General features: G+C 46.2%; 1 protein-coding gene across 2 annotated transcripts in view; it reads left to right on the top strand.

Moving 5' to 3' along the window:
* The first annotated feature begins 8,438 nt into the window (after window positions 1-8,438).
* Window positions 8,439-12,883, top strand: part of Wipi1 (WD repeat domain, phosphoinositide interacting 1) — a 39,636-nt gene continuing 35,191 nt past the window's right edge. The window contains exon 1 of one of the 2 annotated variants that reach the window (XM_031354551.1): window positions 8,439-8,637. In XM_031354551.1, the coding sequence (XP_031210411.1) occupies window positions 8,558-8,637 (80 nt within the window). In that variant the 5' untranslated portion in view covers window positions 8,439-8,557. The remainder of the gene's footprint in view (window positions 8,638-12,883) is intronic. The other variant, XM_031354550.1, reaches the window with a different exon arrangement.

Raw genomic sequence — 12,883 nt, 5'->3', positions numbered from 1 at the left:
GTGATCCCAGTACGTGTGGCAACAGGAAGATCAGAAGTCAAGGACAACCTAAGCTACATAGCAAGTTCAAGACCAGGCTGAAATATGTGAAACCCTGTCTCGACGATTAATAATAATAATAAACAATAAAACACATGAGAACATCGGAGGTTTCTCACCTCCCCGAAACCTTCACCACCACACAAGAGCTACCTGATCCTTTTTCTGACTTCCTTTTCGACCCGACACCATGTTTCTTTGCTTTGCTGCAAACACTTTGGCTCCAAATGCTCCCTTGCCTTCCACCACTGCATAAGCTGCTTCCTTCTCCCTCTCGTTCTTTTATCAAATGGAACTTTCTATTTCTAAGGAGAAAAAAAAAAAAAACCCCACTGTGTCCCTACCAATCCCAATATCCTTTCCCTTTGTCTCCTTAGACCAGTATCTAAGTTGGCACCTACTTTATCTCCTGTGTTCATCGTCTGTCTGGTTATGTAGGCAGTGAGTTTTTCATTTTTATTTTATACGGTGGTTTATCCCTAGGACCTAGAGCAATGGCCAGCACTAAAGAACACTCAGGAAAAACTGAGTTATCGACTAAATAGGCAGGCACCTCCCAAACCTCTTCTACACAAAAGTGTCAAAGGAAGTGAGCGTATTTCACGATGACATAAAGAGATTTTAAAAGAGCGAGAGAAGGTCTTCGGGTCTTTTCTTGCAGGACTTTGACATCAAGCTGATCTTGATCCCAACCAAGGTCCACTCCATCAGCGTGGAACTAAAAATCAGTTCCTATCACTAGATGGCGGTGTTCGCTAAGACTCTCCCCATTCTTGTCACTCCACCCGACCAATTTCAGGTCTTTCACAAGAATAAGACAAAACCTGGTTTCTTTTGATTTGTTGTTGTGTTTTTATTGAGACGAGGTCTCATTTAGTCTAGACTAGCCTTGAACTCACTCTGTAGCCAAGGGTCACCTTAAACTCCTCACTCTCCCACCTTTGCATCCTAGGTACTGAGAACTTGGGGCCACTAGCTCAGGATGCCAGGACAGCATGTATCCTAAGCAAGCACTCTACCAGCTGGGACATATCCCCAGCTCCCAAAGTCGTCATTTAAATACCAGTCATCAGCTAGCCCAGGTTAACCCATGGCCCGGAAATAAATGTTCTTGGAGCTTCCTGCTTGTGCTTAGCTTATGGCATCCTGACTCTCTATCTCACCTCTTGCCTCCTGTCTCTGCACATGAAGCACAGGTTGAGATGTGAACTGTATTTCTAACCTGAAACCTCCCAAGTGCCCAAATGCTAGGGTTGCTGATGTACCCCACTATGTCAGTTTCATGCCATTCTAGGGGCTAACTTGGGGTTCATGCACACTAGGCAGTCACCCTACCAATGGAAGTACATCCCCTGCCTGTTGTTTCTTTCTCTGTGACAGATAATGGCTTTGGACTTCTGATCCACCTGCCTCCATATCCCCAGTGCTAGAATTATAGGCACACAGCACCACTCCTGGTTCCCTCCTGTGAGTGTGTTCTACATGAATGTGTACATGCCTGTGTGCATGTGTGCAGGTTAGACATACAAGCGTGTATGTGTTGGGGAGACCAAAAGTCAGCCTCAGCTGTCATTCCTCGGCCATCATTCGCCTTGTTTTGAGACAGGGTCCCTCACAGCTTGGAACTTTCCAACTAGGCTCAGTAGCAGGCTTGAGAGCCCCTGAGGGATCCACCTGTCTCTGCCCACACAGGGCTGGGAATAGAAGCTCACAGTATCACCTCTGCCTTTTTAATGTAAGTTCTGCAGCTCAAACTCTTGCTTGCGAGGCAAGCTTACCAACTGAACTATCTCCCTAACCCAGTTTCATCCTCTTAAGAAGAAATATTCAAGTTGAAGAATGTCAGGGTGCTTGCTGGCATTTCTTCCTGGCCCCTCAGATATCATTTATTCATTTGTGGGGCTGGGTGGTAGTAACCAGGGATGCCTGTGTTTCCCATACATGTCGGGGGGGCGGGGGGTGGCCTGTCTTTCCTTCTGCCACTATGTGGTCCTTGGAGCTCAAAAATCCCTTCGCTCTTTGAACCACCTCACAAGCCACATGTCCCTTCACTTTTTACAAACAAATCAAGAGATGGGGCCATCAAAGATGGCTTGAGGCAAAGGCACTTACTTGCTTTGCAAACCTGGCGACCTACATTCTATCCCCAGAACCTATGTGAAGATGAAAGGAGAAAACCCTACAGAGTTGTCATCTGACCTCCACATGGGTGCCGTGGTGCCAGCATGCCCTCCCCACCACACACTGTCACAAACACACATACACACACAATATCACACACACACAACAATCACACACATACACACTATCATACACACACACACACACACACACACACACATGCACGCACACACGCATGCGCGTGCACACACACATACGCTAATAAAATTTATAAATAGATTAGAAAACGAACTCAGAAGGAACGACTCCAGTTGGGTGCATCCCCTTAGTACTGTCATGCTACCTCACACAAATTGCATAGAATGAGAAACCAGAAAAACCCAACTGTGCTTTTTGCTCAACTATTCCAAATGCTTCCTGTTTGCAATTCAGGTCAAATTATCTCCTTTCCCAGAAGTCGCTGTGCAGCCAACCCCTCCCGTGTGCTCTGGAAGGTCAGGCTGACTCCTTCAGCTCTCTCCCTGTGGAGACACAGCTTTCCGTCTTCCTTCTCTCGCCCTGCCTCCATGGCCTGAGCTTCTTCCATCCTTGCCTCGGTGCCAAGTCTCTCGAGACTGGCCTGTTAGGGTCCGAGTTTCTCAGGTCCTCTTCTGGTTATTGGAACACAGCAATAAAGAGAAGGGAAATTTACTGTGGCTTGGTTTTATAAGAATAGAATGGATTTTATAAAAAGAAGACAGGAGCTTGTTCACCCGGTAGTTACTCTAATTAGTGGCAGCTGGGCGGCATGGGCAACCACATTGAGTGACCGGAGGCTTGCGTCAGACGGGATGTCTGTCTCATTTCCAACTTCACTGTTAATGGCCCCGTACAGACCCTAATCAGCATCTTAAAATTAAAGCCTGCTCATTACCCAGATAAGAAGTGTCCCCATTAGGCCAGTCGAGGTCCACAACCTTGAATTACCAATGACATTTAATTCCCAGAACCTGGCTTTGTTCCTGGGAAACTAGCCATTTCCCTGGATATGGTGAATCTATTTGTTTATGAAAAGGACAGATGTTGAGGAGTTTTACCTGGAAGAAGATAATGAGCAAACCCTATTCCCATTGCAGTAAAATCATATTTTCTCCTCTGATACCTTTTGCATTATTTGGTAGTGAACTTGTTGTACAAATGTGGATTAGGAGCTGGGTGCATACCCGTAGTCCCAGAAGTTAAGATATGGAAGCAAAGGGATCAAGAGTTCAAGATCAACCTTAGCTAAGTGGTACGTTCAAGGCCAGGCTAGGCCCCTGTGAGACTGTCTGAAAAAGCGATAAAGTGTTCTAGTTTGGTTTCTATTACTGTGATAAATATCATGGCCAGAAGCAACTTGGGAAGGGAAAGTTGCTTTGGCTTACACTTCCAGGCTACAAACAATGTTTGAAAGAAGCCAAGGCAGAATTCTGAGGCAGGAACCATGAAGCAGGAAGCACAGAACACTTGTTCTCAAGCTCACATTCCACTACCTTCCTTATATACACTGGGCACATCTACATAGGGATGGTGCTGCCCACAGTGGGCTAAATCCCTCCTCCATCAATTAAATAGATGTATAAGCTAATCTGAGGAGACAATTGAGGTTTTCTGTCCCCAGGTGTGTCAAGTTGAAAACCAAGATTAACCATCAAAGAAAGAGAAAGAAAGAAGGAAGGAAAGAGAGAAAGAAAGAAAGAAAAGAAAGAAAGAAAGGAAGGAAGGAAGGAAGGGAGGGAGGAAGGAAGGAAGGAAGGAAGGAAGAAAGAAAGAAAGAGAAAGAAAGAAAGGAAGGAAGGAAGGAAGAAGGAAGGAAAGAAGAAAGGAAAGAAGGAAGAGTGTGGGAGGAGACTGGGGGGAAAAGAGAATTAGGATGTTACAAGCCCCAAATTCAAATAGAGAGCGTGCCACAGAACTTGAACTTGAAAAAGGAAATGCAGTCTGACAGTCAATATATTCAGCACCTGTGAGTTTATTTATAGTCGTTTCCTTGGCTTTTTATATGAATGGATGTCTTGGATTTCTTCTAAGGGTGGAGTCATTCCAGCAGGCCTGCTTACTCATTACCTGGCCCTCCACAAACCACATTCAGACAGACTGTGTGCGGAGCTTAAGCCAACACAGTGCTTTTGAAAAATAAGAATTAGTTGTCATGTCGATGCCTTGGGTGTCTCCTTCACAAGCCACCTGAAAGAGCCCCTTATTTAATGCCTCGGGCACCTGCCAGTCCGGTTCCTTTTCTGACTTCCTCCCTGGATCGTAGTCGTGAGTTTTCATGGGCAGACAGAGTATTTCTGTCTGAGTCTTCCTGCATCACTTTGAACTAAGCCCTCACAGGACCCGAGACTCTCCCTTGAACACCTGGTGGGTTTTAACTGGTCCTGTCTCTTCTTTCTTTCTTTCTTTCTTTCTTTCTTTCTTTCTTTCTTTCTTTCTTTCTTTTTTGAAAGATTTATTTTATTTATGGTTGTACAGATAGCCGTGAGCTATCCTGTGCGTGGCTGCTGGGAATTGAACTCAGGACCTCTGCTGGCCCGCTCACTACAGCCCCGCTTACTTACTCTGGCGTAATTCACTGTAGCTGTCTTCAGACGCACCAGAAGAGGGTGTCAGATCTCATTACGGGTGGTTGTAAGCCACCATGTGGTTGCTGGGATCTGAACTCAGGACCTCCAGAAGAGCAGTCAGTGCTCTTACCCGCTGAGCCATCTCTCCAGCCCCTGCCTCTTCTTTCTCCTCAGCATCAGCACGTAGGCAGTCTGGTTCCAAAGCATGACTTGTTTCTTCACGTCCATCTGCCCTTCTTACATAAAATACATACAGCTTTTACATAAACTAAACCTAGGTTTCTATTAATACAGATTTGTGTGAACATAGTTTACATGTTGCTTAGGGAACAATAAAATCAGAGGTGGCAGCCTTGAGATATTATTGCCACATGATGAGTGACACTTAGACACTTAGTGCCTGAAAATAAATATAATTTAACTGAGTAATAATTTTATATTGGGACTGGTGAGATGGTATATAAAAAAAAGTCTAGTAAGCTGAGATCTTCTTGGATAGGATAGCTGAAATAGTCTTGGATCTTCTGAACCCACATAAAGGTGAAAGGAGAAACCAAATCCTCAAAGTTGTCCTCTATCCACATGTGACTGTAGCACAATACCCCTACAATGTCACACACACACAATAATAAGTAAAAATAAGATAAATACATTTAAAGCAATTTTATGTTGACTATTAAAATTATATATTTTTAATTTTATACATTATATAATAAAATATATTATCTTAATATATATGAAATGTACATATATATTAAACCTATGGAAAGAACTTCAGGATGAACCTATATGAAGCGGGATCAGAGTTTATTGAAAGATTTCACTTTGTGGATTTTACTTTTTAAGATTTCACTATGAGGGGCTGGAGAGACCTGTTAGCTCGGCAGTTAAGAACACTGACTACTCGTAACTGAGTTCAATTTCCAGCGGCCACTTGGTGGCTCACAATGTAATGGGATCTGATGTCCTCTTCCGGTGTGTCTGAAGACAGCTACAGTGCACTCAAATAAATAAAATAAATAAATAAAATATTTTTTTAAAGAAAAAAAAGATTTTATTTATGGGAATGTGAGCCTTTGTGTCTCTCCTACCCCCCCCATGTATGCGTGTGTGTGTGTGTGTGTGTGTGTGTTTGTGTGTGTGTGCACATGCAAGAGCACACTAGGAGAAAGCGCCATAACTGAGTTACAGACAGTTGTGAGCAGCCTGATGTGGGTACTAGAACCAAACTCTGGTCCTCTAGAAGAACAGCAAGTGCAAGCCCTCCTGTCCCATCTTTTATATTTGAGAATATTTCTACATAAAAGGAAAATTGTCTTTTTGTTGGCAGCCTTATAGCGAATGTCATCCAGTGGGTTGGAATCTTTGATTCTTGGCTCCCAAGTGAGGTGCTCCCCCACACCCCGCTTCTGTCCCATGTCCCCTAATTTTCCTAACTTTCCATCCTTGCTTTTTATATATTGATTTAAACAAGATATATTAAAATTAACTTACCTGTTTATTGCCAAGGGGGTGGCTAAGACAGGTACACATAGCACAGAACATGTGTGGAGGTCAGGGGGAAACTTTGTGAAGTTGGTCCTCTTTTCCCAACTTTACTTGGGTTCTGAGTCCTGAACTCAAGTCTCCAGGTTTGTACGGCAGGCACTTTGACTCACTGAGGTGTCTGGCTAGTCCTATTATCTGTTTATTCTTCTCTTTTCAAAGCATATCTTCTAGAATTTTTCAGATTATATGTGAGTCTCACACATGTGATCTCCATTTTTATTGTTGGGCACCGCTGCCTCTGAACACCTCTTGCATTTGTTCTAACCTTTCTGGTCTTGGTATCATCCATCACATTAGCCCAGTCTCCTGTTCCATCACTCCCAGAATGCCATCTTAGTTCCCTAAAGACTTCCAAGCCTTCTAATTTGATCTGCCCACACCGGCCAAGTTTATCTGCCTACGACACTGCTTTTATCACAACACACTCCTAGGCAAAAACTAACCCCAGCTCCCATCGCGGCCTCCCCAAAGTCCAACTGCTTAATTAACAAACTGATAATAGGCCTCACTTTAAAACCGTTCTGTGCACTTCATCTAATACTTCCAAAAGCTTAGCACCTAGACTGCCAGGCTCTTTCCTCTTTCAACCTAACTGAAAAGATGGCAGCGTTCAGCTGAGCTGGGAGATGGGGAGAGACTCAGCTAGGACTGAAAAGCTTGCTAAGACGACCAAAACATGCAAACAGCAATTCTTTACACTTGGGTTGGTCTACACGGTGACTCACAATTGACCCTAGAGCGATCATCAGGGGCAGATCCTTGAGTCGACAGAACAATGGACTTGAGGAAATAAACTGTTACATTTTTATCTGGGAAAAACAAACTGGAGAACCAATTAGAAAAGCTTATGCAAAACAGGGCTCTCTTGCTCATCCATTCTAAATATCAATACAGATATGTATCATTTCGTACTGTGACATCATCATCATAGTAATAATAATGGTGATGATGGTGATTTCAGAGGCTGGAGAGATGGCTCACCACTATTCTTACTGATGACTGGAATTCTGTTTCCCAGAACCCACGCCAGACACCTCACAACCAATTGTACACAAGCTTGAGAAGCAAACCGGAGGTTTGCTTTAGAAGGCATCTCCAACGACATGAGCTTCAAGCTCTACTGTCTTGTACGCTATTCTAGTTTCTCTCATTTCTACAAATCAAATGTCTGACCAAATACTGTTGAGCAAAGTTGTGTGATAACAAGTCTTGAAAGAAGACCAGTTCACATGCCGCTGTGTATTATTGGTTTTAGATATATAGTCTAGCCAGTGCTTTAACCGGGTCTTCAGTAAATCGGTATGAATGTTCCGAGGTAATACCATTGTTAATGTAAGGGTCGGGGTTAGCAAGAGCTCTTTCTCAACTGTAGGGCTGTATGTGGCTTCTTATCGGCTGGGGAACTTTGTCCAAGAAGCTTAAGGGCTCTCCAAAGGGGCTGGACTTTGATGTCTACTGATTTCAACTACATTCTGTAAGCTTAACGGGAGGGCGGGGAAGCAGGCGTCCGCCCGCTTCCTTGGCGTTGTCCCTGACGCTAAGACAGGCTTGATGCCTGCGGCTCCACTCCTCCTCCTCACCCCCTGGACGCCCTGGCAATGAAAACACCACCACGTGGCCTGCTGCCTTTGCCTCGCACACCTTTGGCCAATGGCAAGCGGTTTCTCCGAATAGGGGGCGGGTCGTCAACAGCTGTCCCGCCCACTAGCCCCACTGATTGACTAAAAGAGTTGGTGGCCAATTGTGGCTGTCTGCGGAGGCCCTGTTCAGTCAGCTGCTCTGTTCCCTGAGATAAAGAGGCGGGGTGGGGACAGGGCCTGGCTGGAGAGGGGGCGGGTCTACCAAACTAGGTAGGAGGGGATAGGGGCGGGCCTGGTCGGCTTAGGGAGGGGCTAGGGTTGTGAGGGGGTGGGGCTAGGTTCGGAGAGGGAGAGGCCGAGGCTAAGTGGGACGTGTGTGTGGCGGGTCCTAAAGGCCCCAGGCGGGGCTAGAGCCGAGAGGGGCGTGGCCTGACTGTTTTAGGACTGAGTTGCTTCACTGAGGGTGGGTGGGGGAAGGTTTGGAGTGGGGCGGAGCTAAGTGGGAGTTGTGCGAGGGCGGGGTCTTACGATGGAGGGGCGGGGATAAGTGGTATCTGAGTGGGCGGGGTATGTCTGGGGGCGAGCCCGGGGCGGGACGGACGCCAAGCCGGCCCACTGAGCCGGCGCGGGCGGGCTGCTGAGGTGGCTGTCCCCCGCTCAGCGGCTTCTCGGGTCGAGCCCCCGATGGAGGCCGAAGCCGCAGATGCCCCTCCGGGCCGAGTGGAGGCAGCGCTCAGCTGCTTCTCTTTCAACCAAGACTGCACGTAAGCCAAGGCGCCAGCCCCCTGACCAGGGAAGTAGGGGACAGAATGTCGCCACCAAAGGGTGTTGTCCTGTAACGCAACTGGTGGCTAGCCCGGGCCTGCGCGCCGACCGTACCTCGGCCGGGCAGCCTGCGTCGCGGCGTTGCTCGGCAGTGGGGCTTGAGCCCACCCAGACGACTGCCAGCCAGCGCCTGCCAGAAAGAGCCGGCCAGGGTGACCCAAAGAAGTCAGCAAGGAGGGCGGAGGGGGGACCTTGAATGTGGGGGAGGGACTTGGTGTGGGCCACCTAGTGACCGAAAGGAAGATCAGGGACCAAAACAAAGGGGAAGGGAGGGAAGAATGTACAACTTGACTCAAGAGGGAGGATGCGAGAGTCGGGAAGATGGGGAAAACTTTACCATTTGTCCTTGAGTATCTCAACGTGGCATTTGGGCAGGGCCTCCTCGGACAAACAGGCAGCCTATCCCTGTGGGCCGGCCAGCCCCAACACTGGGCATCTTGGCTGGTCTCTTTGGCCGTAGGAAGCTTTTCTTTATTTGCCTTTCTGTGTTTATTCACTGTCCACCCAGTCCCAGGAATCTCCTGGAAGTTCAGGAGCCTTTTCTCTACCCCAGAGAGCTTCCCATCCCGGAAGCAGGCGCTCCACCCTGTTGCTTTTAAGTGGATTTGTAATGTTTCACCATTGTTCATTTCATTATTCTGGAGAATCCTGAACCAGTATACTCCCAATGTGCCTTCTGTAAGATTCTTGGTCCTGAACATCATTCCATTTCTAGTTACCATCCTGACGAGGATGGTCAACATTTAGACTTTGGTCCATGAACAGGGATTGCTTGCCTGAGTTCTAGGCATCGGCAGGATTGAATCTTTGATGCAAACTCCTGTTTTCTTCCCTGTCTTTGTGGATGCCAGCCTGGGGACCATATGGATTAATCTCTTTGGAATGTGGAGCCCTGAAGCATCAGGGCAGGGATGACCACTTCCCAGTGTCCCACTTCCGGCTGTACCAGTTTCTGCTCTGTTCCTTGTTTGGACTCAGCTTCAGGCCTGTGCCTTGGCTGCTCCTGGCTGAACTGTGCTAATATTGAACACTCATTCGTTGGTGTAATTAAGGCCATAAGCAGCCCTGGTTTTCATTCCCTTTGTGTTTCTGTTTGAAAACCCCTGCTCTGAACAATATGTCTTTGTTTAAAAAATCTGTGTGTGTAATCATGTAATCCAGTAACTCGACAGCTTGGCTAGATGAGTGACTCTCAGGCTGCCTCTGACACCACAACCCACAAGAAAAAAAAAAAGTACATCTTACAACATCTACCAATAGCCATAGACATGTAATATGCACAAACTATTAAGTGTGGTACCTTGTGGCATTTTCTTGGTATTTTGTTCCTGTTTTGTTTCGGGGCTGTCTCGTGTAATCCTGACAGCCTCAAATTCTCTAGTAGAGAATTTGAATTTCAAGTTCTGATCCTCTTGTCTCCTGTTCTGGAATACTGAGATTACAGGAAGTGTCATCACACTGTTTATACATATACAGTGCTGACGATGGAACTCGGGGCTTTATACATGCCAGACAACTCCAGCCCCATTTTCTTGTGTGGTTGGGTGAGCAGGGTGGGGGTAGGGAGCCTGCAGGGTACCCAATGTCTCAATCACCCTGAGCAAAGATTCTACCACTGAGCTATATCCCAGCCTTCAGGCACTGGAATTAGTATGTCTTTGTTTTTAAAGCTCTTGTAACCTGTTGAGTTGTTTTGGGGATTATCTCCTAAGAGGAGACTTCAATGCATGATAGAATAGATAAAATTCTGAAGTTTTGTAAGAAACTTTTGCAAGAGTGTTCTTCTGTTGCACTGTCTGTGGAACACTGTTCAACAGAATGTCTGTTGAAATGCTGGACAGGGTTTTCCTTCCCAGTTGAACACGGGTTAAGGAGGGGGACATTTTTTTGCTTACAAGTAGTAAAACATCTGAATTACACTTGGTGATATTATTGGATTTGGAAAACAAATGTTGTTGTCTACTCTAGTTATTAAATGATGCAGAGTAGCAGCTGGACAAGAATGCTGTGTTTCAAAAACTGTAAGGTGCTTTCAAAGCTGATTTCCTCCGTCCTCACTGTCAGCTCTGCTTTTCTGGATGAAGGCTCTGCTGGGCAGCGCTGCCTCGCCTATAAATAAAAGGTCTTGTCACAGTCAGTTGCTTGGAGCCGTAGAGGGTATGACATTGAATTTTAAAATAAATCCTCTTCCTTGCGGGATGCTTTTAGGTGAATTGGTGTGTCCTTTTCTCTCTGTGTGAGCTGAGTTGGAGATCTAGTCTCTCTAGAGAAGGTAGATAAAGAGAGTCAAGTTCTACCAGTGTCCACCACACTAATGTTTTGTAACTGGGCTAGACACCTGAGCTGTATTTTAAAACTTGAATAGTGGTTGAGATTTGTCTCCAGTTCCACGTCTCTGAGTAGTAATGAGAATTTTGTTTCTACAGAGAGGACTTACAGATAACATAAGATATAAATGTGAATTCCTTAATATGGAGTCTTTTCTGGTCATAGAGCAATCATTTAAAACAAAGGAGGGATCACCGCAACCTATTCTCACTGATCCGATCCTTCTGAGCGGAGGGTGGCTGCTTGGGAGGAATCCTAGGTACTACTGAGGCAGAGAAAAAACCCACAGCCTCAGAGATGGCATGAGCAACAGAGAGAGACTCTTCCACAAGCATAAAATAAAGAAACAAAGAAGAAACCCATTTGTTCCGAAATCAGGACTTGTGCCTGAAAATGATGGTTTTGAACTTATTTATTACCATGTGTGTATGTACACAGGACGGGGTGGGTGGTACACTGGCCAAAGAATTCATGTGAAGGTCAGAGAACAACTTTGGGGAGCTGGACCTTGTCTTTCTACCTTTACATGGGGAGTGGGGTTCAAATCCAGATTACCAAACTTATGGTTCAACCATCTCCCCAACCCTTGACACCTACTTTAAATCATTAAGTCTTTTGGTTAGTTTGTTGGTGGTATTTTGATGGGGCTTGGTTTGGTTTGGTTTTGAGGTGGGGGGGAGGGTGTGTGTGAAAAGAATGGCTTTGCATAGCCCTGGATGCAGAGCCTCCTGCCTCTGCCTCAGCTCCCAAGTGGTGGAATCTCAGGTCTCTTTTGTTTTGTTTTAGGGCTCCACGGTATCTTTTCTCCTCACTTGAAAGCTTTGCTCTTCAGTTGGCAACTTAAAAGAGTTTACACCCAGAAGAAACTTTAAAAACAATCGGCAGGGCTGAGGCAGGACTGAGGCCACTACTAAGCAGATGTTTGTCTAGAAGGGGTGAAGCTCTGGGCTCCTTACCTAGCATGTTTTCAAGGCCAGCCTGGGCTACATGAGAACTCTGAGTTAGAAAACAAAAACCCAAAATAGTAATCACTCCAGTATATTTTAGAGTTCAAAAATTCTGCTTTGCCTACTTTTACAAGTGCTGGTGTTTATCTGCGGTGCTGGATGCCAAACCCTGGTCCTCCAAGGTTTGAAGGGCTAAGGCCTAGAACCTGCCACCTTAAAAGCTGATTAGAAGCCGACCGTAGTTGCTTGTTCCTAAGTCCCAGGAAAGAACAAATGTGTGTATAGAAAAGGGAATTCTGGAGGCGGGGGTGGGGGGCGGTGGGGAAGGGCGGGGAATCATGTGACTTTTTCTGTTTTAAGTAGCAAAACAAGAGCCTTGGTTCCTCGGTTTGAGAGGTGCTTGTTTTAGTATAATGCTTCCCTTGAAGAATGAAGCTCAGTTTGCTATATATTTGGTTTAAGTGAAGAAGCTGGGCTAGAACGGTTGGAAGGCCCATTTTAACCCCAACATTCGGTATTCCTAGGGCGGAAGTGTTTGCCGGCACACCGCTCAGCTCATCCTGAGAGCCATCTGTGCAAGGTTTTGGTCTCCTTCGGCTTTTGACATCAAAGCAGGAGCGGCAAGAGGGCATTTTTGAATGCCAACTAGGGCAACGTATTCTCTTTCTCTTTTCCATTTTTGGGACACAGTCTTGTCATGTAGCCCAGGCTGGCCTCAAACATAGGGCCCTTCTGATTAACTGTCCAGAACTGCAGTCACACCCAGTCGCTCCTTTGTTGTCACTGTGTCCCCAGGGATACCTGGTGTCCTGGAACTGTGGTGAATATCAGGACCCAAAGGCAGTGTGGGGATAGCTTCCCATCCATCATGAAAGGAATTACCGGTAGGCGCTCCAGGCTGGAGCCTGGA

This window comes from Mastomys coucha, unplaced genomic scaffold (assembly GCF_008632895.1).
Source record: "Mastomys coucha isolate ucsf_1 unplaced genomic scaffold, UCSF_Mcou_1 pScaffold5, whole genome shotgun sequence".
NCBI lineage: Eukaryota > Metazoa > Chordata > Mammalia > Rodentia > Muridae > Mastomys > Mastomys coucha.
The sequence above is the reverse complement of the archived record's forward strand: the minus strand, read 5'-3'. Positions and strand labels throughout refer to the sequence as shown.